The sequence below is a fragment of the Gallinula chloropus genome (genome assembly GCF_964237585.1).
Source record: "Gallinula chloropus genome assembly, chromosome: 7".
Classification (NCBI taxonomy): Eukaryota; Metazoa; Chordata; class Aves; order Gruiformes; family Rallidae; genus Gallinula; species Gallinula chloropus.
In genome coordinates, this window is record NC_140092.1 from 14,891,311 (window position 1) to 14,917,997 (window position 26,687).

The 26,687-nt window shown below is 35.8% G+C and overlaps 1 protein-coding gene across 1 annotated transcript in view; it reads left to right on the plus strand.

The window, feature by feature from the left end:
* The window catches only part of SLC30A9 (solute carrier family 30 member 9), a gene marked incomplete at its 3' end in the record, with an annotated part of 33,354 nt that extends 7,364 nt beyond the window's left edge, over positions 1-25,990 (plus strand). The window contains exons 4-18 of the mRNA XM_084266791.1: positions 966-1,065; positions 2,384-2,476; positions 2,851-2,933; positions 3,940-3,998; positions 4,742-4,809; positions 9,301-9,403; positions 12,527-12,582; positions 13,850-13,985; positions 14,390-14,429; positions 14,929-15,000; positions 15,455-15,562; positions 16,389-16,554; positions 21,609-21,738; positions 24,140-24,253; positions 25,946-25,990. Of these exons, the coding sequence (XP_084122917.1) occupies positions 966-1,065; positions 2,384-2,476; positions 2,851-2,933; positions 3,940-3,998; positions 4,742-4,809; positions 9,301-9,403; positions 12,527-12,582; positions 13,850-13,985; positions 14,390-14,429; positions 14,929-15,000; positions 15,455-15,562; positions 16,389-16,554; positions 21,609-21,738; positions 24,140-24,253; positions 25,946-25,990 (1,373 nt within the window). The remainder of the gene's footprint in view (positions 1-965; positions 1,066-2,383; positions 2,477-2,850; positions 2,934-3,939; positions 3,999-4,741; positions 4,810-9,300; positions 9,404-12,526; positions 12,583-13,849; positions 13,986-14,389; positions 14,430-14,928; positions 15,001-15,454; positions 15,563-16,388; positions 16,555-21,608; positions 21,739-24,139; positions 24,254-25,945) is intronic.
* Positions 25,991-26,687: the final 697 nt, after the last annotated feature.

Genomic DNA, 26,687 nt, shown 5'->3' on the forward strand with positions numbered 1-26,687 from the left:
TTTGCCTTTAAGCTTTCGAAACTCAGAAATATGGCAATGTAGAACTCTGGGAAACTTTTTCTCAAAGTATTTAAATACAGTATTTTTCTGTAAGTAGCCTGTGACTTACGGAGACATTCTGGCCTAACTATAGAAATTATTCCAGTCCTGTGATCTTGCCTGCAGAATTTGAGCTTCTTGTTTTCAGTTGTGTTCTTCAGTTCTTCAGCAATTGTAACTCTTCTTCCAGTGTGCATAATGTTTTTGATGGAAGTGAGTGTATAGTGACTTAGATTTGAAAATACAATGACGTTATACACATATTGACAATTAGGAAATAACGGAATAAATTTTAAATTCCATTTATCCTTTTTCTGAATAGGTGTGGTATTCTTTATTACTTTTCTAATTGCATGAAAATCTGATATGAGTACATCTTCTGTCTGTACAAAGCATTATAAATAATAAATGTATATTTTTGTTGTAAGTGACCAATATTAAATGTGTTTCCAAAAGTAGTAGTTGAGGAAAGTGGCATGTACAGTCTGTCTCAGTTCTCTGTATGGTCTGCAAAGGACAAAAATAACTATAGAACATTGATTAAGCATTGAGGAAAGAAAAAAGAAATGGAGCTCTTTGTTGCAATTTTGTTTGCTAGAGCAAGGGTTTGTGTGTTCAAATGCTAAGTAGTTTAACACCATCTCTGATGTCAGAGTTGGAAAGGTAGCTGACAGTGGCAGTTAAGTATGTGGAATGTTTTGAGTCCTGAGCTACAACTTAGTAGATAGTGTTTTTAGGGGTAAATAATTCTACTCTTACTCATTTCCACTCTTCACTGCAAGTTTTCTGTCTTGCTGACAGCAGTGCTTTCAAGATCTACACTTGTAGGTATGACAATAATAATACACTGGATTGAATTGCCTCTGGAAGTTTCTGCTTTAGTCTTCATGAGTGACTTAACTTGCTTATCTATTTCTGTTTTTAAGTGAAAGCAGTCCTTAAAAAAAGAGAGTATGGACCAAAATACACACAGAATAACTTCATCACTGGAGTCAGAGCAATAAATGAGTTTTGCCTTAAATCCAGGTATGTTGTGTTTGGGTTGAAATTCAAATTGTGAATATTTGTTTGTTCGGATGTGCTTCAAAAGTAATTGTGAATAAAAAGTGATTTAGCACAGCAACTTTTTCTAAATGTGTTTTTGGTACACATAACAACAAGTGGCTGAAGTTAGTTCTTGTTTACTTAGATTAGGAATTTGCACTTATGTTTGCTTGTTTCCATAGTGGCTTCTTAAAATAGTTTATTTGTACTTACATGGCCGTAAGTCTAGGTGGAGGGGAGGTGGTGTTCACCTCTAGAACAGCTGGTCATAGAGGAGAATGACAGTTAACTCTTATTTTAGCATTTTGGGGTCATGATGATTTGACATGAGTGTCTCTAAAACATCAGTGGAAACTTTGTTATGTGAGGTCTGTAACTTGGAATGAAGTGGTTCATTGTCACCTGACTATAGTTATTTGATTCATATTTACTGCCTTTTCCTATGTGCCATGCCTGCCAGCAGGCTTTACTGAGTGTCACTGTAGTTGAGGTGTCTGTCAGATTTCATGCATGGTGTGTGTGACCCATATTAGATCTAAAGTCTTAGCAGCTTTAACTTTTTACGTGGTCACTGTCCCTTCCCAGTTTTTACTTATAATGTATGTTACCAAACTGGGTCTTTGGTGAAAATCCAGTGGCAAGTCATGTCCTCTGCTATATTTTTGTCGCAACCGGCTGCTTGTGCAGAGAAATAACTAGCTAAAGTTTTGCTGGGTTGACTGAAATGGGGGGGGGAGAACAAAAGCTAAAGAAAAAGTGAAGATAATTAGTTGGGCTAAAAAACCCCCAACTAAATCCTTAATGCTATATCTCAGTGTAGGTGCTCTAATGTATAACTTAGCGAGGAAATGTATGTGTTCTCTCGAGTAGTCTTATTATATCTAACCTTTTGTAGCTTGTGCTGGCTGTGTAGGTTCTTACATTTTTATGTCATGTGACTTCTGATTTCCATGTAGAGCTCTTAAGATATGAACCCTCTCATTTAGCACTTGTGCAAATTATGAATTACCTGAAGATGATTCATTGGGTATTTTACTACTCAGTGTTTTAACACTTTGTCTTCCATGTATAATATTTCATGGTGTGATTTGGACTTCTGAATGTGGAAAACCCAGTGAATTTTCAGTAGCATCCCAGAGATTGCTTGCTTCATGTTGTGCATTTGTTTGGGTTAAGTAAACAACTTCAGGTTTTTTATTGCAAATTAATATAAAATTGTGGAAGATGACCCAGACAGAAAAGTAAAATTAGGATAATATGAACTTTTTATTGCACTGAATTGTTTATCTGCTTTCCTTAGTGATTTAGACCAGCTGAGAAAAATTAAACGTCGAAGTCCCCATGATGACACTGAGACTTTCACTGTGTACCTGAGATCGGATGTAGAGGCAAAGTAAGAACACTTTTATGAAAAATGTTTAGATTGTGTAAAATGGTTTATATGATAGAGAACATCTTAAAAGTCAGGTTTACAATGTCAAAGGGCAGTAATGTTTTTCCATTTTCTATCTGCACACATTTTATGTCTTTGTTATTGTAATAATTACATGCTTTATATAAAGTTAGAGGGTATGTTTCATGTGTCCAGTGATTAAGTGCTTGTCCTCAGCCCCTTCATGATTAACTTTTTATTCTGTAAAGTAATTTTTGTGGCTTCTTACCAGAAAGAATATGATGTTCTGCTTTTAGGAAAGGCTTTTGTAACAGTCAAACTGAAAAGAAGTTGAATAAAAAGCACCCTTGTTAAGTTACTTTTACTCTGTGCAGGTCTCTTGAAGTTTGGGGTAGCCCAGAGGCTCTTGCTAGAGAAAGAAAACGCCGTAAAGAGGCAGAGATCAAGTACAGAGAAAGTGAGTATAGATTTTCATATAACTTCAGATGTAAACGATGAAGTACGACTGTTAGAAATCTGCTAGATGATGTGTTGTTTCATTGATAACACACAAATTTGAAATTAGCAATTCTTGCTAAGCATTTATTAGCATAGTGTTAGAGTAACACGTTACTGTCTATGCAGATACAGTCTACAAGGTGCTTATTCCAGTTATGCACCTTAAAATTAGAAATCTTTTTAGTTTTTTGAAATGGTTTTGCCACTGGAACACTCTCCTAGTAAAAAGGCTAGAGCTCCAGGCCCTTAAGATACCTGTAAGTAAGTGTTTGTACTGAGCATGTGTTCAGTGGCCTCAAAATTTTTGAATAATTCTTGGGCATAATTAAAAAATGAGCTTAAAAAAATACTGGGCCATAATAGCATAATGAAACATTGCATACGTGAATGGGTAACTCCCTATTTTACAGACTGGCTTTGATCTATTTAAATTGTGTACAATGTATTTTATTTAACTTTGCAGGAGAGAATCTAGCACTACAAGCTTCCAGATGCTTTAGTATACCAGGTTTTATTTTGAAGTTACTGAACATCACTAGTGGATGGAAAAATACTGACTTAGAAACATCCTTCCCCCTCTTCTTTGCAGCAGACAGGTTTAAGGGCAGAATGCCTGTTAGGTATTCTTCATAACTTTTTTTTTTTTTTTTTGGTGCAGGGGTATTGAAAGATAACTATAACAGTGCATTTTGAGTTTTTCCCTCTGTTTATCATCCTTTGGTAGAAATGGAAGTGATGTAGAGGACTGTAATAGATTGTATTTGGCATTTTGCATGAGTATGTAACAATATGTGTTTCTAAATAGCAGTATTAGGAGTTTTTCACAAAGATCCCTTTAAGAAATTTTAGTTCAGTAGGAGCATGTGGCTCTTACTAGAAGTTTTTGATGCATGCAGGAACTGGAATTAAATTCCTGAAATTACTGGTTGCTAGGAAGTATTCAAGATAACAATTTTGTATTGCAGATCTATTTAGAAACCAAAAGCTGTTGAGGGAATACAAGGAGTTCTTTGGAAATACTAAGGTAAGAGATGTTTTAAAGTTTTTGGCTAGAAGAGCACTGTGAGATGTACCATCAGACCTTTGATGGGAAAAAGTTGTGGAACAGTTGCTTAAGCTTAACTAACTGAATACTGTTGAAGGATTTATTTGCGTTGTAGTATATACCACATCTATCACTGACTGTAATGTAGTGGTAAAAGTTGTGATGCCAGTGTAAATTGGTTCCTACTGTGGCAGTGTAATCCACCACTAAGGTGGGTTTTTGTCAATCGCTGCCTTATTAACAAAATTGCAGCTGTATTTATGATGCCATCCATAGCCTGTAAACATATTGTTGATTTAAAAAAAGGAGATAGGTTTCTAAAGGAAAAAAACCCAACAACCAACAAACCCGTTAACATTTTGCTCCATGTCCTATGGGCCCTTCCTCATTGCTTAAGCAGACCCATTCCCTAGATCCAGGTGTTCTGCTGTGGCCTTTCTGCTGCACAGCTGACTCCTGTCGGAATGGATGGAGTGGCCCCTGCTGGAGGCATGGTTGGTTGTTCTTTTTTATTTTTATAGCCATCCTTTTGTAGGACATGTAAGACCAAACTGCAATGTGGGTGAACATTCAGTAGTAAATTGCTACACTTCTAGGACTGTAGCTTCACTTTTGCAATACAGGGAAATACAAAGTTTTTATTTAATAATTTGTATGGTAGGTCCTTCATGCGGTCAAGATTTGGTTATCTTATTTTAATAATGTCTTATTTCTTTATATAGCCACGCTCCAGTGCAGCTGCTATGTTTTTCAAGGGACCAGGGAAGGTGGTAATGGTAGCTATTTGCATGTAAGTTTAAAAAAAATAAATGTGTTGTTTATGCAAGTGTGAAACTATTTTTATTATCCTGAAAATGAGAACAGTATGTATTCAAGCTAAAGATACCTGTGTCTCTGCAACTGAAGGTTATAAATCACTTTATTGTTGATGGGAAACTATTTAGGTAAATACATCACTATATAGGCATCAGGGACAGACTATATGTCTGAGCAGAGAAGAGGAAATCTTTTGAAGTCGATCCTGCGAAGCAAAACCTAAAATTTTGAAGGACATGGAGAGGCAGATGTTTAAAGTTGTCCTTTTTTCTTGCTCCTCTTCTTTTAAACAATTTCCATATAACTGACAGAAAACGCATATTTCTCTTCTGCTGTTACTAAACTCTTTTCCTCTCTAGCAGAAAAGGGGATATTTTAAGGAGGTTTTTGTGTTCACATATCTTAAAAGTTTGAATGAAACTAAACTAAACTGATGGTCCTGAGTTTAGGCAGATGAACACAGAGACTGTCTGGTGTCAAGTAAACAGAAGTGTGTTAAGTTTCTCTCAGGAAACAATGGCCCAAACTTACTTGCCATAAAAATTGTGAATTTTTAAAATTAATGTGATTTATAAAAGTTATTTGCTTGCTGAGAGTCTTACTGATATAAAGGAGAAGATGGAAAATAGGGAAAATGCTTTTTTTGGTGCAGGAAATAACTGTTTTGAGTTTTCCTACAAAACTATATGCTTAGGGCAAAAACTTTAAGCTCATTTGACTGAAAACCTCCCTCTTTACTTAGTATTCTACCAGCAAATATTCAGAACTTTCTAAGTTAAAAATATGTAAGAACTGCTAGTATAGGTATGTCTACTGGGGGAAAAAGGGAGGAAAAAGGGAGGAGGAAGGTTTTACGGTCACGTCTACCTCCTTTGCTTTCTTTTAGTTGTCTAGAGAAAACAGACCTTTCCTCCTGCTTTGTAAATAGGAGCTTGCTATAAGCATTGCACTCTTTTCATAAATACTTTTTGGATGATTAGGCACTTTTGTGAGATGACTGCCTGGCAACCTGTCCAGCGTAAGTTTGTAAAGCCTGTTGTATTGCTTCAGTCATCTTTTGTGGAGCTTTTTTAGAAGTTAAAGGATCTCTTGTGGCCCTCGAATACCTGATACATTTCAGATTTAAGTCAAGGTCACCATCGGTGCTGCTTTTTTTGTGGCCCTGATCTTCTTAACATCAGCATGATTTTTAATGGCAGCTGGTTTTGGGTCAAGAAAGGCCAATTTATTTGAAGTTCTCTGGCTGGAACTGTTTGATAGGCTTTTCACAAATATCAGGCTTCTCCAGTGGGGATGAAATGTGTTCAATCAAAAGCAGAATTCTTATCTACAGATCCACGTGTGAGGGTATAGACCAGCTGCACTGGTACACTCTGTGGATGTTAATAGCATTCTGTGTCTAGGGAGAGAAACTTTCAAGGTCTGCTAGAGAAATGCAGGAAGGCGACTTTGTTTATCAAAAATGGAATGATCTATTATTAGCAAAACATTCCTCAGAGTCTGGTATTTTTGAAGAGGTTTCGTTGTCATACTAATACTTTACCTTTTAAGTAATACAAAGTTTGCAGGGTATGTAGTATTTAAAAAAACCCAACACACAAGTGGTCAAGGATGTTAGTAATGTCACTGCTTCCTTGGAAATAGATGTGGTGAAACACAGATAGTTGTCAAATCTAGAACATAAAGAGAAGGGTTTTTTTTTTTTTGTTTTCATAGATCTATAATGGATCTGACTATGTGCTTGGATTTTTTTTTTTTTTAATAATTTTGGCTTTTTAAAAATCTGACCTTTCTTCAAAAGCCTACATATTTTATGTGGGTAGTCAGGGATGGCTGTGTAAATCAGGCCAGGTCCTTACAAACTATTATCTTCTGCTGTAAGCTAGTGCATAAAAAGTGGGCAATTACATGATGGTCCCATTCCTTAGGTATATTTCCGAATTCTCCATAATTCCTGTTCCCCATATAATTGGAGTTTTGAGCTGATCATCTCTGAAACAAATTTGGAACAATATATATGTAAAAGCAAGTATTAATGCCCTTTAAACTTCTAAAGTGTATGGTTCCCTCTGGATAGATTTATTTGGATTTGTTTTAATTATAATTTAAATTGTTAAATTAGGAACATTTATTTGAAGAACTGATTTTGATCTACTTTTGCATCTGTGTATTTTTTCAAAGAAAGGTCGATTCTGTTCATGCATCAGTACCTTTCAAAGTTACCAATTAAATTTAGACTTTAAACTAAAACTGACAAGACATCTGACGCCAAGTCAGAGGGGTATCTGTTTCAACACTTCCCTCACCCTGCCATTTTGTTGGTGAATGTCTGCCTTTTTAGGGATTTTGGAGTGCAGTTGTAAACTAGTGCTGAACAAAGCAGCTTATTTTCTAGGTGCAGAGGAGAGGCTTATTGGAAAATGCTGCATAGTGGTGGGCTTAGTAGCAAGAGAACTGTCTATTGAATCATGGTGGTGGTGTGTGGTAATTTCTTGTCATGATGTCCAAAACTTGATAATAAATCTTTTTCAGACTAAGCTTTGGTTTAAATTCTGTTAATATTCCTACAATTTCATGTCCTTGGAGGTAAAAATGAGGTAGCTAAATCGGTCAGTTCAGTTTACTTAAGTACAACAGAGAAAATACTTTCCAAGTTGGTGGTTACTATAGAAGATAACTTTGTTCAAACTGATTCAGGCTATTTCAGTAGACGCCTCAGAATCTGCTGGTTTTGGATTATTTTTCCTCCACTGTTTAAAATCTTTGTAGTATTTTTTCAACAGAATTTAGGCTTTTATAGTTTTTATTCTGTGGTGGTGAATTTGTTTTTTAAGCACTACATATTTTACTTGTTGTAAAAACTCTGACTCCCCCCTCAAAAAAAACCTGACCAAACAAACCCACCCAAGCAGAAACAACACACCTGACTGACTTATTGTCTTATATTGTTGTGAACGTGTAGTCAGACAGGAAGCACCAGATAACCTTGATGACTCTGTAGGCTCATTAGGTTTTTTGTGATTAATTCCTATGTAGCACACCAGCTTTTTATCCTATGTCTCCAACTTGCTGGACAGATTGATTTTGCTGGACCTTACATTTGAAAATGTTACTGGTGTCTTTTTTTTTTTTAGATTTTTAAAAAATTTCTAGGATGTCAGGATTTGTGGGGGTGAAATAAAATAGCAGCTGAGTGCCTGTTGTGTCATCTGAACAGGTGGGGGCCCCACAGCTGAATTGTACCTTCAGATAAGCCGTCAACTTAATACAACATTGAGAAGAGCAATACAAAAGCCAAGAGACTGTGCTCATGAATCCCACTGTCATTTATTTAATTTTCTTTCTATGCTAAAGATGCACTGTACTGTGAGTTGCAGAACTTGTAATTAACACAGGGAGTTTAAATGGTGAGTTTGTGTTACAACAGCCTCCCTTTCTTCTTGAGTATCCACTAACTTACACTTTTTTTAACTACGTACCTGTAAATTATGGTGATGCTTCATCATCCTTGGATGGAAGGAGGTACAGAAAACAGTGCTACCTCTTGCTTGGAGAAGTGGATGTAGTCTTTAAGTGTGACCATGGAAATTTATGTTACTTAATCAACTATATAACTTAGTGTGTGACAAGGGATTTCTGCTTAAATATAATTTCTTGGCATACAGTTCAAAAATGCAACTGCAAGGTGTTAATGTTTATAACAAGTTCATTTGAAACTTTAAAAAATTGCCAATAAGCTAAACTCAGATACATGAAAGAAGAGAGGATAATACTATAATCCTCTAGTCTGATTTTCTTTGCAACATGATCATTAACAGCCTATTGATTCTGATAATGTTTGAAGTGAGAACATAGACTCAGATTTTAGTGCAACATAACACAGTGCTTACCCAGTGAGCTTATAACCTAAAAATGACTTGACAAATCACAGCAGACATCTTAATAGAAAAGTTTTCACGGATAATTTTTACAGTGCAATCCTTGTCTTTCTGTCTGTTGTCTTATATTTGTACCCTATTGGGAATTACCCATGCTGAGACTGAAGTGGGAAACTTTGGACTCAGTATTAGGAGGGGACGTACAGGAGGAAAAGGAAATAGTTAAGGCTTGTATTCTCCCACTGGTAGGCAATTAGTCATTCTGAGTCATGAATGTCATAGTAGTTTTCAGGAAGTGTAACTTAGCCCTCCTTAGAAGTTAAGGATTTTTGAAAGTTAAATTGTCTCTCTAGTTTAGCTGAACGGGCTTAAAAAGCCTTTTCAGTAAAAAGCTGTTTTACCAGTAACTATGCAGGCAATGTGTGTGCCTTATCTGCCTGTACAGGTCTCCAGTGATCAAACTGATACTTGGTTTCACCATTTGCTGGCAGGTAATGCATGATCATGCAGCACTTGTGGCTTTGCTGAGAACATTAAAGACCAAATATTCTGTTGTTCTTTAGCTTATTTCTTCTCTTTGTTTTCAGAAATGGGTTGAACTTTTTCTTTAAGCTGCTCGCTTGGGTTTACACGGGTTCTGCAAGTATGTTTTCAGAAGCCATACATTCTTTAGCAGACACATGCAACCAGGTGAGTATTTCTTCCATTCTTAAGTTAGCACTTAAAATAATTTTTCAGGCATAGAGAGACAGATCCTTAAAGTAGCTGTATTGCACTGGAAAGCAGTAATTCAATCGGCTAGTGTTCTCTAGCTTGCCTATACTGTCTAGATAGTAAACACCAGAGAAATGAAAACATTTTTGGGGAGGACCAGGGCTACTTTGTGTTTCTTTGTAAGGTTTACTCATAGATAAGATCGACATTGTAGAGGAACCCAGGAATTCTAAGTTTATTAGCCGCAACTCTTACTAAAAATGACCTTCAGACTCTGCTGTGCGCTTCCTGTTCAGTACCTGTGATCACTTTGGTGCTGTTTTACACGGTTTACGTGCTCTTTAGAATTACCAGTAATATATTTCAGGAGGAAAAAAGCGAGTACTTAATCCAATGACCATTTAAGTAATATTGAAGCAAGCCATGCTTTTTAAAAATAGTTTAATCTTTTTATCATAATGAACTAGTTTATCTGCCTACATCTTTATTAAAAATATATATATAACAATAAAGGCAAATTTTGTCAGAAACTGACATTACTTCAGAAATACTGCTAAGCCCAGAGCTCTTTCTGCTGTTCCCCAGTCTTAGTGCAAAGCTGCTGTTACTCTGTGGCAGATTTACTTGCCAAGACTAGTGGTTTCAACTAGTGGGTTTTGGTGGCTTTTTTTTTATACTGCTGCCAGTAATTTGTTGGAGGGTTTATGAGCTAACAGTAAAATAACTGATCCAGTCTGGAAGCCTTAAATGCAGAAGGAATCTAGAGAGAGTCACTTGTAATTGTAAATAAAACCTGTTTGAATGGCTTTTGGACTAGTAATTCAGCTAATGTAATACAATTCTATTTGTAACACATCTACATCATTTCAAACTGCCTGCCTCGGTTACTTCTGTTTTAATCCATTGGGTTTTCTTTCCTATAACTGATTGTTCCATACTCCAGTTGCTGTTTAGTTTCCCTATAACCATCAAAATGAAAGTGCCCCCAAAAGGTTAAACTGATTATAATATTAGTGAAGTACATGAACGTTAGGCAGTAAGTCCTGGGACAGGCTTTATTTTGTTTGTTGTGGTGCATATGTGTAACGTGACCAGCCTTGCCTTTACGAAGTGGTCTTAAAGTAAATCTCAGTAATTTAGATTACATTCTCATTCCTCTCTAACTTGCTTCCTGCCCCTCCTGAACAAGAATGATGTATTGATCAGCTTAAAGTATTATTGAGGGCCTGTCCAGATACTAAAAAAATGAAAATTGTGTGGTTTTAAAAATTTATATTAGTGCAAGAATATTAGTGAGAACGTAGATTCTTAAGGTGGTTTTTTTAAAAATTAGTTGAAAGAGAGGAGTTGTAGTGAGTAGAACTGTACTCAGCTACCTCATGGATCATAAGGTGATGTACAAAGTACGCCTCTCTCTTATTTTGGTTAAATATTAATTTGAGATACTTTTCCTGTCAGTTACTGTAATAGAATGACAGACTTTGCTTAGTCATCTCTTGGTAGAAAAACTGTGAGAATGTGAGCATCTCTTTCTTCTGTTATTCCTGGGCTGCCTCAGCAGCCTCTCACAGCACAGGTAGCCACATACCTGGTACGTTTACTTTGATGGGTGGTGTAGCAGACTCAGAGCTGGGCACATAATAATGGTGTATAGGGACAAAATTAATGTTGTCTTTTCCACTATTTTCTTTACTACGCTTGAGGCATACATTATGAGACCTCAAAATCTCCCCTTTTCCCAATTTAGAAGGAATCTCTTTGTTGCAGCTTTGATATAGCAAGGCTTTGGAAGCAAAAAAACCCCGAACTTGATGAGTGGCTGAAATCCTCTTACGGTACAAGCAAGAGGGAATCACTGGATAGCTTGTGACTGATAAAATGTAATAGTCTTGTGCTTCTCCAAATTTGGAACTGTAGAGAATACTTCACATCTTAAAAAGCGTCTGAGCGTAACTTTTGCTGCTGTTATGCATGAGCTATACCTAGGATGCTTCTCTGTGCCGAAGGATTGAGTTGAGGACTCATATTTTCTTTGCTACTATTTTTCTGTAAATGGTTTACACAACCATTCAGCTGTTCCAGCTACAAAGTGAAGATGAGACATACCTGCTAACTCAACTGATAGGTGAAGAAATTTATGGGGAAGCAGCCTTAGAATGTATTGGTTTTTTTCTCTCTCTCTCTTTCCCCCCCCGCCCCGGCCTTCCCCCTTGGTTGGCCAAGTGTGTCACTGTATAGGTGAACTGAGTTTGATAGGGATATTATCTGCCACTTATATGTGGAAGAGCTATTCTGGGTTTTAAATGTGAAAGTTAACAGTCAACTGGGATATTTTTGCTCAAGTGTTCTGAGAATGTATTTTTGCTGAGAACATAGGAGAAACCTTGCCGCTGTTAAAGACTCAAGTGTCTAAATTCTAGTACTTGCAATGATGTTTCAATAACTCGTAAGTCCTAAAACAAAACACATGCTTTGCAAAATTGAGGTGTAGATTTATAACTTACTGAATCAATAGTTTAATACATTCCTAATTAAATATATCCCAAACAGGCCATTTAGATAGCAGGAGGTTTTTATTTCTTCCTTCAAAGCAATTTTTTCTTTAGCTTGGAGAATGCAAAGTTCAATACTGAAAGAAACTGCAGGGTAAAAATTATTGCTCTAAATGTATGTAAATGCCATGACCGTAGCCTCTGTAAAATTTCTCTTTGAGAGGGGTTTATTTAAATATCTTTGTTTCCTGAACAACTTCATTCCTTCACATCAAAGCAGAACAAGACTACTTGTGATTGCACATAATGTTCACTTGTGGTTGCAGTTCTAAAATTATAATTAACAGTAATTATATATATACACACATGCTCCATAGACACTGTAATTACCTACATATTATATATAGGTATAATTAACAACTTTTGGGGGCGGTAGATTTAGTTGAGAGATTTTGAGGATTATATTCCAGCTCTAAAAAAATGTTAGTTACAAACCATATGTGAAGATCAGCACATTGCATCTACCTTTCCTTTCGAGTTCAGTTGATATGGAGAGCTTCTGAATATCTTTTCTTTAACAAAGTTTTTTTCCTTTTGTCCTCAATAGGCATTGCTAGCTTTGGGCATCAGTCAGTCTGCAAGAACACCTGACCCTAGTCATCCGTAAGCTTTTTGAGTAAATGATGATATTGGTAATTATATATAGGAGTAACATAAGTTCTTGTTTATACGTTGCCTTGTGCTTTTTAATCTGCTGTTTTGTAGCCTTTCTGAAATGCATTGCTTCTGATTTTACAACAGATAAAATAAGAAAAGGCATTTCTTCCAAATGGCAAGAATTTTAGCTTCAGTGGCTTGGTGCATGTTTTGTGCCATGATTTTTTTTGTGTGTGTGCTGTGCTTTTAGATGTGTATTACTTTAATTGGCATTATTGCTTTAAGTTATTCTGGGTCTTCTACCTCTTCAAATGGATAGATTTACTTTGTTTTAAAACATTGTTCATGTGAATGACAAGATTTTTTAAAATATAAAACCTCCATCCTTTTCTATTTTCAACAAAATGCTTCTCTGCAAGACACCTACTTGTATCATAAGGAGGTGTGTTTGGCTTAAACTACTCTTTGTTTTTATCTGAGTAATAGGAATATTATTGGTAAGTTCTTAGGACTTCATAAAAGTTAGAACCCATGTTTGGGCAAGTCACCACTAGCTCCAAATACTTCTAATTTACAGAACTAGTTAAGCTTTTCTTCATTAAGAGCATCAGGTAACTTGGAAAATATTGTGTAAAATCTGTCTAAATATTCATTGTATTTCCTTCCCTTCTCACTTTTTTCTCTTTTTAAGTATAGTCTTTTTTACTATTGATTTTTAAATGTTGAAAAAGAAATGTACTGTTTATAGTAGCAGTTAATACCTAAAAAAGGAATAAAGGTACACTTCTAATATCACTTTAGCTCTTACTACTGCTCTTAATACCTGCAAGTCTGCAGTTAGCTGAACTATTTAAAGATGCCACAAATTTTATTCCCTTTAAATTAGCATGATAGAATACCTAGAGTGACTACCTACAAGACTGCATTTTAAATTAGAAGTAGCATTTCAATAAAATGTAGTGACATTATTTTTTTTTTACTGTAGTAGAATCTTCATGCTCTACAGAAGAGCTAATACAGCTACGTAAATAACTTGTTTAAAAACAAATTAGAAAAATATTTATGCTTGATGTTCTTGCATGTACTACATATTCTCTTCAAGGTGGCTTTTTTATTTCCTTGGTTTAGGTTGGATTTAGCAGCTTTGTCTTAAATAGATGCCCAGTCATGATGATAATGTAAGATGGGAAAATTAGTGGAAACAAACTTGTAGGTATGTTTAGAGAGGTACAGATTTTTTTTTTCCTAAATCACTCTCTTTGTTTTCATCTAGGTATGGTTTCACAAACATGCGCTATATTGCCTCCCTTATTAGTGGGGTGGGCATTTTCATGATGGGTGCAGGACTTTCTTGGTATCATGGGATCATAGGTTTGCTTCACCCTCATCCTATAGAATCTCTTCTTTGGGTAAGTTGGTCTTGTTTGATACTGCATTAACAGTGATAACTTCTAGAAAGCAATGGCACAGTCTGAAATTCACTTCCTGAGTCAGTTTGAATTCTTACACAATTAACTCAAATCATCCTTAATGTGTTTTTAAAAAAGGTCATGTTAAACTCTAGCTGATCTTGTAGCAAAATGAGCAGTTCTTTAAACCCTGCATCTTCCCTTAACACATCCCAAGAGGTCGTCCTTTCCTGTTTTGCAGTATATTGCAGAATCAAAATATTGTTGCCTTCTGTTTAAGGAGAGCCACACGGCACAGTGGGTGATGGGGTTTGGAGTGCTGCACTTGGATAGTCTATGGTGAAGTGATCTGTACAAATAGGCATGTAACATGATAATTGAGTGGGTTTTTTCCCTCCACACAGGCGTACTGCATTTTAGCAGGGTCGTTGGTATCTGAAGGAGGTATGTAGTTTTAAGAAATACTTCTATTTAAGCATTCATGAACTCTTAAGAGTGTAATGGAGTAATTACAGCAGTAATTTCTCTTTGCTTACACAGTAAAGTTTTGAGCTCTGCTGCAAATACTCGTGGAAAAAGTTTTTTGCTTACCTGTATTTAGTAAGTTGAAGAAAACAATTAAAAAAGTATACATAGAATACCTTTTTGGTATTAAACTATCTAAATATCACTGTTCCAAGTCTCCTGCTCTGGCAGGAGTGTTGGACTAGATGATCTTTTGAGGTCCCTTGCAACCCCTGTCATTTTGTGATTCTGTGATTCTGTGTGTGGGAGATGCATGTAGAAAAGAAGGTAACTGCTTTGTCACTATTCAAAGTATCAATAATCAGAACTTTTGTGATGATCTGTTGCTAAGTTATAAAGAAAAGCTCCCTTTTTTCAAAATGGAAACAGATCTTTTTGCCTCTAACCATTTTCAGCAACTACTTTGGTGTTGTTTCAGCTACCCTTCTTGTTGCTATAAATGAAATTCGCAGGAGTGCTCGAGCCAAGGGTCTGTCATTTTATCAATATGGTATGTGTCATTATAGCAGTAAGATATGTGGCTATTTAAAATAGAATCCATTTCATTGTATTTGTATAATGGTAGAAACAATTTTGTCTGTTTTCCCTTTCCCCTTTTATTGATCTGTTTTCTATTTTAGTAACAGCTACATGTTACAAATTGGGTGAAAACCTGTTGATTTAAGTAACACTACTTAAATACTTTTACTAAACTACTCGTGTTTTTCAGGATAAATGCCCCTTCAGATTTTTCAAACTTCTGGGAGAAGTTTCCATAATTGACATAGAGCTTGTTCTGTGTACTTATGAATGCTTCCAGAAGTGTGTGCATATGTAAAAATTCAGTTTACACCTATATAATTATGGAAATTTTTCTCTCAAGTTGCTGGTATAAGTATAGTTTAAGTACTGTGCATAACGTAATTAAGCTTTCCAAATGAATGTAATTTTTTTTGTATACACAGTTGTGCAGAGTCGTGATCCTAGTACAAATGTGGTGTTACTGGAGGATGCTGCAGCAGTTCTGAGTGTGGCTGTAGCTGCTACATGTATGGGTCTGACTTCTTTAACAGGTAAAACCCTGCTTTAAACTGAGGCAAACTTAATGTGAATTTCCTCCTGTGCATGATATGAACACACAGCATTTAGTTTATATTGGGTATTTTTTAATAAATGGTGGTAGGATTGCATAATTTGAGCTGTTTTTTTCAGTGGTGTGCAGCTCCATGTGCACATGGGGAGGAACTAGGGAAGCAGGGGAAGCAGTTCTTCCTTTTGATATGTAGTGGTATTAGTTTTATCTTCAGATTACAATAGCCACTTTCGAACAGTGTGACAAACTTAACTCTCACAGGTAGTGTAATCTATATGGCAGCTGATTTAGAGTCTGTCTTTGCTGCATAGCTAAGCTTTCTAAAGAGGGAAGATTGATTATTTGTCCCTTTTTAAGTATTGCCTTTGGCTTTTCAGTTGTTTAAAAAATGGTAATTTTGGTTTTTTTGTGACTTCTAGTGAGTTAATCATAGTTGTAGAATGGATAGATTCATATTTTGTATTAAAGTCAGGTTTTTTATTCCATCACTAGTTTCCCCTCATACACTTAAAAATATGTTACTGTTTCTACAAAACTGAATATGAATGAATACTTGTTTAAAACTTCCAAGTACTGTATTCCAGAAATGGTTAGTGCAAGTTTTTGAGTTATTGTTAAAAGAACATTTGTGCTACTGCCTGTGTTCAGGTGTATAAATTTTTATATTAGTAAAGATAAATCTATACACAGAAAATCCCACCAAAAAAGCAAGCAACCCCAAAAACACCTGCTCTTTTCAGTGTGAAATCTGAATTATCTATGTGTTAGAAATGCTCTGTGGAACTAATTTGACATGTCTTACTTAGGAAACCCTTATTATGACAGTGTGGGGTCTCTAGGTGTTGGAACTTTGTTAGGAACTGTGTCAGCATTTCTAATCTACACTAACACTGAAGCCCTCCTGGGAAGATCCATTCAACCTGAACAGCTGCAGCGACTCACTGAGTTACTGGAAAGTGACCCTGTAGTAAGGTAAGCATCTTTGTAGCTCACTTCTAAGAGCAGCAAAAAGCAAGAAAATAACATTTGGAAAAAATAGTTTGAGCACTTGAACTGAGAGAAATCTGGTGGGATTGATTATTTTTAGAGTAGATTCTTCTGTATTGAGGTTTATAGAATCCTACTACTAACTTCTATTTCTGTGTTAAAAATTTCAAGAAGTGAATACTCATACCTCTTGGATGTGCCACAGCTGAAATAAAATTACAAATATGTTACATTAATTACAGGACCTGACATAGAATTAATGAGAAAGCCATCACAAACTTCAGACTACTATCAAATGCGTGAAATGCAAGCACTTAAATGATACTGTTGCTCTTACAGCTGTTAGCACTTAAATGTTTGAATTCTGATTGTGTTCAGTGTCTGGAATTCTGTAGCAGTTGGCAGTGAAGTGCTACAGTATTATTATGATGTGATAGATTCTGCTTAGAAGCTTGCACAGTGAACTCTGCTAATGAATCTTTCTTTGGAAATCTGCAATTTGTAGTGAAGCGAACTTACAGCTCATTGTAATTCTGAAATCTTGTTTAAATGCTTTTTAAGGAGCTATTTTAGCTTACTTTAACCCCATTAGCCTTAATTTAGAAGCGAAACTTTTTTGTTTTCTTCTTAATTCAGGGATGTATTTCTGTGTCAATCTGCTATAATACTTTAGTGCTTTTTTTATTTGTAGTCATTGCTGAGCTCTGGAGGGGAAAAAAATCCCCAAGCTGATTACTTAACACCAGAATACTTAAAACTAGGTGCTGTATTACTTCAGTTGCAAGCAACACGTCTCGGCAACATACTTTTCATTCCAGATGCTAAACAAGATTCCTATTTTTGCATAGAATTGCATTAGAAGTTTTACATGTCAGTAACTAAACTCTGTGAAAGTATTTGTGGTGGCCCTGGATTAATCTGAATGGTCAAACATGTCAACAGTGCTGTTAGAGTAAGTAAGTTCACGTGGTTATTTGTACATGACTTCTGTAGTTCTTTTTCCCAAAAAGCTTTTGCTTGGCTCTGACTGGACTCAGAAAACTTCTCCTATTCCAAGCACCACTTTATAGCCATCTATGGAATGCAATATAACGTAACCTTGAAACAGAGCAGATTTACTTAATCTCCTTCTTGCTGTAGACTTCTTTTTTAAAAAAAACAAGAAGTAACTTAATTAAAAAAAAATACATGGAGGAAAAACAAGTGAGGACTTGATAAGAAACTCTGTATTTCTCTTAGGTTAGAAGCTGAAACTTATTTAGGTACTTCTCTTGCAACTGTTTGCATGCCATTTGTATGCACTTTGCCTTGAGTGATCTCTTTCTTAGATGCAGTATCTGCTTTAATTTCTTCTAGTGCACGCTTTGCCTCTGACCAAGTTGTTCTTGTAAAGAAGCCTAAAATCTTGAGCTTGGTTAATTAACGGCTTCTAATAAGAGAGCCGGGCTTGATCTCGGAATTCTCTGAGATGTAAACATATATTGCCCTTGTTTGTAACCATGCCTAGTTTAGGGAAGAAACTTCTCAACTTTTTCCGTTGAAATAAGGAAGCCTCTTAGCACCAAGTATTTCTTCCAAAGGCTACTTGTATGTTTTCATCAGCATAGCTTTGGGCTTGTAAGAGTTTCAGCGTTTTCTTGAACATACAGGCTCTCCTATTTTCTTAATTTTTGAGTTGTGTAGTAGTATGTTCTACGCTTACATTTTTTCCTGACACCAACTATAAAAGAAGAGGTCCCAAGTATGAGTCTGCTTCTAAAGCTGTGACTGATATTTGCTGGTTTTATTTCACCTTTTCAGGGTTTTCACCTGTCAAACAAGACCTACATTCCCTAAAACTTTAATGACTGGAATTCATGCTCTGAATACATAGTTTCCTCCCCACACACCTTTTTCACCATTTTTCTTTGGATTGTCAGGTGAAGTTGTCTTTAAATAAATGGATTGCCTCATTTGCTGTTCTTAATATTTTCACAGTGATGTTAATCTACTCTTTTTTTTTTTTGTTTGTTTGTTTTTTCAATTCTCATCAGTATTGCAGGATGAAAAGTTAATTTGCCTTCACAATTATTCTTAGTTCTTTTTACTCAAGAATGCAGGTTACAGAGCCTGATGAACTATGAGCATTTTTTTTCCTTTTGAATATCCACTGTGCCTGTCTATTACTAATAAGGAGATGCCTTGTTGTATTAATATATTGTTTTGCTTTTTTAGATCAAGAAAACAATTAGTATTGCATATTTCTGCCTATTCTGTATCATTAGTAGCAATTCTGCCATTTCCATCTAGAAGCATGCTTGTTTCTAGGTTATCCTTTGGGTTTGCATCATATGCAGTAATTTTTCCCCATCAGTTTGCTGGACCTCATAATTTCTTTTATAGGGTTATGGCTGGTTTTCTTCCCTTTCATTTTGCTTGGTAATTTCTAGTTGCTCTTATTTCATTTGTGGTCCAGAATGGGCTTTCAGAGTCAAGTTGTTTGCAGCTGGAAAACTGTTTGATTTCATTTTTTGCGATGCAGACATTGCTTTCTTAACTCTCATTCACAACTTTGATGCCTAAATTTTCCTTGTGTTTGTCTTAACTGAAGTGTAGGAGATTAGGCTTTCAGAACTGTGAAGTACAATATATGATGTGGTACAGCCTGTCCTGTTTCTGTTGTTGTGGAACGTAATCATGGATCCATAAACGTTAAAATGGTTTTAGTAACTGTTTCATCTTTAATTTTTACTTCATTGTAACAGCTATTGGGTAATTATGCTGTTGTGCTGGAAAATCTCATTCTGGTTTGGAGGAGAATAAAGTTAGTATTACAGCTGATGTCTCTAAACCAGTAACATGACATCCTCTAATAATTTTTTCTTTAATGTGAAACTTGCTCTTTTCCTTACTTTGAACTGATGGTGTCTACTAGGCATCCAGCAGCTTCCATAAGCAAGCTTTGTAGCTTAAGTTTTAGCATACACGTTTGTATTTTTGAATTATTAGTGATTTTTCTCCACTTGACTCACTGTCTTATCTTTCCTGGACAGATTATAAGCAGCAAGGTAGACCTTTTTCTTCACATTTACAGAATATGCATCATTTTGCTGTATTTTATCAGGTTTCTGCTTAATGGGAATCTCAAATATCTCTTGTTACCTTCTTGCTTATTTCTGATAGGTACTTGATACATCTTCAACATTTTTTGAATCTCAGAGATTCAAATTCTTTTCAATAGCCCTCATTGAACCACATCTGTTATCTTAAATACCCTCTTGTGTGAGGAGGTGGTTTGATGCCAGTTAGGTTACTGCAGTTAATACTGTTTTGATTTGGTAGCTTCCCACAGAATAGCTGTGTAAATCTGATTGGAGCTGAAAATTCTTTATTGCTCCTCATAAGCTGGTAGTTCTGTTTAATCTGCTTAAATGTTTACTGAGATGTATTTTTTGGGTGTCTCTATATTTAGTTCATGTTCTCTTTCTTTTTTAATGTGCTTTACCCTTCCTCCACCCAGAGTATTGCAAGAAATATTCCATAAACATTTTCTGCGACTGTTCATCTTAAATTTCTGCCTCCTGTTCTTTGGCTGTTCACTCTAGCAGGCTACCTCCAAAATGCATGCCTTCTGCTTTCTCCCTCCACTATGAAGCTAGTTGTGATTTAGAAGCATTCAGATGAGAAAAAGCATTTTTAATTGGGAAGAGTAACTTTGCTTAAGACAAAGGGCATGCTATATTTAAAGATGCTGTGAAATCGCACATTTAGTAAAATGAACAGGGGCAAAAAGTTTTGTACTTCAAGTGAGCTTTATTGCTGAATCTACATTTTGTGTTACATATAAAAATAGTCAAGATTGCATTTTTATGTTAAAAACCAAAGTCTGTGGAATATTTGATCTTATACTTGTTTTGCATTTGAAATGTCAGAAGAAAGAATTAAAAAAACTTAAAACCTCTTTGTGATTTATTTTAGTCTCCACTTTTTTCTGGCCTTGATTGGAAAAATGTGGGAACTTACTCTTCAGTAGCAGTTTTAAATTCTACTTGGCTTTAAAGATAATCTAAGTTTGTGTTAATCCAATTGAAATACTCTTGGGTGTTTTGTTTATTTTGGTTTGTGAGGGTTTTTTTTTAATTTTATGATTATTCTGCTGTTGAAATGTACCACATTATGTCTGGGTTCTAAGTTGTCTCCGTATATTATTACCCCTGAAAAATAGAGGATTGCGGGTTTTTTTTGTGTGTGTTTAATACCTATATTCACACATCACAGAGTTTATCCAACAAACAGCAACAAAACTATGCTATAGAAAACCAGTAGTTTTCAAAGGCCAAAAATATAAACATACTGCAAAATTTATGTTCTGGTATTTATTAGGAACCTTTCAGCAAATATACTTTTCATGCATTTGCAAACAGCTGTATTATGATTTGTTGTGATCAGTAATTCACTATGTTCAAAGCATGAGTTCCCAATGGTATCCATTAATAACAGCTAATGTAACTTTGAGTAGAAAGTTCTCTGAAAGGCTGTGCCTTCACAAGTTGTAGTTACCTAGGGTAGGACACTTGGATAACTGCAATCTGTGCATTGTAATTGACAGTATTGTTCCTTACCTCAGAATTGACGGTACTTAGAGGTTGTTAAATAGTGTCATGTATATGCCAGAAATTTTTGTGTAGTAGTAAATAAGTTGAACTTAAAAGTCTGAATAGAGAACTTACTTTCTATTGTGGGATTTTTTGATTTTTTTTTTTAAATACTATTTGTCTGGTTCTAAATCTGCGATGCTTCTTGTAGTCTGTCTTTATTGCAGTGAGCTGTTCACAGATGTGTTGGTGTAGCAGATATCTATGGGAAGTGATGCAACAAGTTAAATGTAAACCAGTATTTAATGGAAATGTGTGATGGCAAAATGAAGAGATGTTAGTAGCAACCTTTTAAATTTACAGGATTGCTTTACTGTGACAATATTGTTAACATCAGAATTAAAACTAGCTAGTTGTTTTTTTACGATGTTCTGTAATGTTTTCTTTAAAAATTATCTGTTTCAGAGCAATTCATGATGTTAAAGCCACAGACATGGGAATGAGCAAAGTGAGATTCAAGGCAGAAGTAGACTTTGATGGACGAGTTGTTACTCGTTCTTACCTGGAAAAACAAGACATTGAACAGCTGCTACAGGTATGTTTAAAAAATATTGTAACTTCTAATTTTTGATACTTACTTTCCATTTTCAAGTATATCTAAACCAAAAATTTTCAGTTAGATGAGATATACTCTACTTCATTTTGAAGGATTGCAGATGGTTTTACTTTGTGTTAGTGTGTAAATATCTGTATATGAAATCCTGTTTTGTGCTACTGAAATACAGCCACTTCACAGGGTTGAGAGGGACTGGGTAGGAGGGGGGCAGATTTTTTTTTTTTAAATTCAGGTTTTTGTTAGAAAACATGGATTGTACAAAACAAATTTGGGGAGACTATAATTATTCCAATTATGTAATTTTTATAATTCTTCCAAAATAATTTTTTATTTAACTACAAGATACCTAGTTAAACCTGGCAGCCTGTCACTTGGGAATAAGCATCTGTTTTGGCAGAGCCATTCCACTTGGGTGTTGAATATGCTTAGAGATGCTCTTAGCTTAGAGATCCTGCCCTTCAGACTAGGCTTGAATATGGATTGCTTACATCACTTGATTTAGCATTTTGACAGTGTTTAACACTTAACTGCCATTAAGTAAGTGTCTGTCTCTAATTTTAGTGTTGTTCAGAGTAGTTGTTATTAATCCTTTTCTTCAGTATAGAAATGGGAATCTGCTTTTGTGTGGTAAAGCTGTGAAGAAAAGAACAATTTATCTAAAAAACATGAAGACTTTTAAGTGGGCAAAATGTTTTGCATACTTGCCTGTTTTCATCAGTAACTTGCTTGTGTAGCTACAAGATTTCTTTCTTTGCTACCCTTTCACAATGAAAAGTAGTTGTTAATTTTCTGTCTGTCCATTAAACATGGCTTAAATGTAAACTGAGATAACCTCTAAATTGCTGCAATTTTAAAAACTATTAGTCAGTGTCCTGGCTTTAAAATAAAGTACTGTCTTTTAGTATCAAAATAAGAATGTATATTTATTATATAGAGAGAGCAATAAGTGAATTGTTCTTGTATTGGATTTCGAATTGTTATGTTTTTGAGAGGTAGAGTGCTGTCAGCTTTGTACAGCTGAGGCACTGCAGGCTTGCTTGGTTTTATATGGCCAAGTCTCAGCTGCTTTGCTGTTGCAGCTGTTTAGCATGCTACTTTTCTTTAAGGGCTTATTAGCTTTTGTTCTTTACCCACTATTCCCTTTGAAGATTGCATACAACTTTGCTGGTTCTTCTAACTGGTATTGTTGAGAAAGTTCTCCTGGTTGTTTGTAGGTTGGCAGCTGTTTCTTACACAGGTCATTGTAGTTTCGTGTAGTAACCTCATGTCAGCTATGAAACCATCGTTGGAGGATAGCTGCTTTCAGCAGGACTCAGCCCCCTGAAGTCAGGGGCAGGCATAGCACTTGCCTTTTGATAGGTTTTTTTTAAAAAAGTAGCTCATTCAACAGCTTTGCCATCAACATTACCGCTTCTAAAGCTGTGAAATTTTTGTTGACATGCTGTCATTCAGGTTAATCTTGCTTCTTGTCAGACTGGCTGTGATGATAGTCGTAGGTTATTGTGGTTGGGTTATCTTTTAAGCTTATTCAATTGCATTATTCCTCTCCAATTTTAAAATAATGGGGGGGGAGAAAATGGTGATGTGTTGTAGTTTTATACACAAGGAAGAATTAGCTATTTAATAATTACTGTCTGTTAGTTATAACCTGTTTATTCTAAACATACTGCAGTTGTATCTCCTGAACTATGGCTGAGATACTACATGGCAAACTGCTTCTGGCCAACTTGGTGTAAGACCTCTAAGGAAAGCTCGTGACAATGGTGCAATACCTGCTTTGGTGCTCCTGGTGTCAGTGGTATTTTGGAGGAAGGAATATAGCATCCCATCTTCCTTAACCTCATTCCATCAGTCCATTATGCAAAGGGTTTCCTAGTCAACTATCTTTTGAGTTTCTTGATATCATGGAGGAGCTATATTTGCAGCAGCATTCAGAATAACCCTTCTGGATTTTCAGATGAGTTGGTAATGGGGTGCCCAGGGTAAGCAGTGTAGCAGAATAGCAAGCATGTATGAAAAGAGGGAGAGAATACACAGGGGTACCCTATTCTGCCTTGCAATGAGCAAAGGACACCCAAAAAACTTACAGAAAATGAAATACTGTAACCCTATTTGGAAAATAAAGAAGGAAATCTGTTAAAGATGGAGGAAGGTTTTGTATTGAGTGCAGGTGTAATGTTAAGGCAGCTGTTTTCATTAATAGATGGTACATGCTTTGTTTTTGAGATGTAAGAACAGATGATACTCTGAAAGGAAATGGCAAAATCTGAAAAGTACTTGGGTGGTTTTTGGTTTTTCTTCACTTGTCAGGATCCTGTGTAGTGTTATTTCTTTCTTTTCTTTCCCTCATCTCAACCTCTTGTATTTTATTTCTTCCTAGGAAATTCAACAAGTGAAAACCCTTGAAGAATTAGAAGCCTTCATGCTTAAGCATGGTGAGAATATCATTGACACGCTGGGAGCTGAAGTAGACAGACTTGAGAAGGACCTAAAGGTAAAATTTAGCTGCTTATAAGGGAATGCTTATTCTGTGATAAACTCTAAACGGTATCACTGCATCTACTTTTTTGAATTTTGTTTGTAAATATGGGAGAGGCAAGAGGTTGATAGTCTTAATGCAAATTTTCTTGCTTACAGTATCATTAATTAAGATCCAACAAGCAGTAAACCCTTACTTTACCATTGATCTGTTGTTTATGTATTTTATTCAGTTTTACACCTCTGTGATATTTTTGTGAAATGAGACCTGACTGTGTCTTTGTTACTGCATTTTCAGAATGTCAGGTTATTTACAGACTACTGAATTATGTTTGGGTTATAAAGAAACAAATTTCTTATGATCTTTTTTTTTTTAAATTTTTTGTTAAAATCTGGTTCTTAGCATTGTGAAATTACAGTGTGGCTGTTAATGTTACTTTTTTTGGCACGACTGCAGAACAATAAGTATACTCACTGACAGACAAATAGTCCTGTCGTGACTACCTTTTCTGGTCATCAGGAGAAGGCACTGCTCAAGAGCATGTCTGTCCTTGTTTACTATAACTGATAAATTTTCTATCTTTAGTTTCTATCCCTACAGTGGTACTGTTTTAAAATCAAAATACTGCTTTTGAGTTTAATTGCACCGGCAAATACAGATCCTTGTAGTTTTTAAGGAGTAGGATCTTGAGTAATTATTTTATAAATGTGAATGCTGGGTTTTTGTATAGGCAAGGATTTCAGTGATGGTGTTGCTCTTCAATATGCTTTGCTAGTCAGATTTACATGCTGGATGACTTTGAAGTCAGTGACTTTCAGTAAACTTCTCATGGATTATACAGCCCATGTAATGATGATATTTTTACATTACCATAAATTCGTATTTCTTAATAGAAACAGTATTTGGAATCTTTTTATAAATAGCTTCACTGGCATAGCAGCCTTATCCATTATTCAAGAAAATATCTGTTAAAACTTTCTTAAAGTAAGGCAGTTTGGCTTCTTCAGTCTTGAGAAGAGAAGGCTCCAGGGGGACCTTATTTTGCAGACTTCCATTACCTAGAGAGGCCTACAGGGAAGCTGGAGAGGGACTGTTTAGAGAGGCATGTAGTGATAGGACAAGGGGTAATGGGTTTGCAATGAAGGAGGTTAGATTTATATTGAATATTAGGAAGAAATTCTTTACTGTGAGGGTGCTGAGTCCCTGGCACAGGGTGTCCAGAGGAGCTGTGGCTGCCCCCTCCCTGGCAGCGTTCAAGGCCAGGTTGGATGGGGCTTTGGGCAACCTGGGCTAGTGGACGGTGTCCCTGCCCATGGCCGGGGGTTGGAACTTGGTGGTCTTTGAGGTCCTTTCCAGACCATTGGTAGGCTTCTATGCTTGTTTGGAGTTTTATATAAAAACTAACTGCCTTTTTAAAATCAAGATTGCTGCTTCATACTTTATGAAGCCCAAGAACCGATTTATCTGTGAGATTGAAGTGTTTGTCAAATAAAAAGATGGCTTAGCCTTCAGAAATTTCTTATAATTTGGGCAGTGTTTGCTGAAGCGACTCCTCATTTTGAAATAGTCCCTATGGTACCAGAAAAGGGGATTTTAAAAGAAATCTGGTTGTAAATACCATACGAGAAATACATTAATTGTATCCATGTGCAAAAATGTGTTTGAATATTTTTAATGAAAATGTATTTTTAAAAAATTTCATTTCAGCAACGAAATCCTGATGTTCGTCACGTGGATTTGGAGATACTATAGACTTGGCAGAAGAAATCTTCAGGTTGCTACCATTTTGGAGAGAAGTCATGTAAAGGGCTGAGAAGCTTCTGAAATTGCAGTGACCTCGGCACCATACATCGTTTACTTTTGCTGTAGGCTTCCTGGACTCTTAGCACTGCTTCTGTTTCTGGAGGAGTGCTAGACTCAGACAAAAAAATTCCATGGCAAAATCTGTTTCAAAAAGCTTAAATTCCACAGGAGAGTCTGTCAGAGTATACTTACTGCAATTCAGAACTTAAGACTTGAGGTGTAGTTTAGGCAAATATAGCTGCCTGAAAACATACAACAGAGTTTTTCGGTTTGTGTCCCTTTGCAGTCAGTTTGCACTTCTTTAGTTTCTTTCAAGATATCATTAAAGGTTCTTGGGAGATATTAAGATTAGCTAGGAAGAGTTTGTTCCAGTGGAACCTGCCAACCTTAAACTAATTGTACTATTTCAACTGTGTAATTGTTTCACAGTTTTTCTTTTCTATGAGATAAATTCTTTCAAACAGGCACTGACCTTCTCTCAAGTACCATGACCTGGAAACCTGCTTTTTGCCACCATAGTTTACCAACTGCACTTCAGAAAAAGGAGGTTTTTCTCCTCAGTGGAGTTAGCTGTACGTGGTTAGCCAGAGTATGTTAAGTTACTGTGAACAAATTACTGTGTAGCGATTTCAGTGAACTTTCTCTT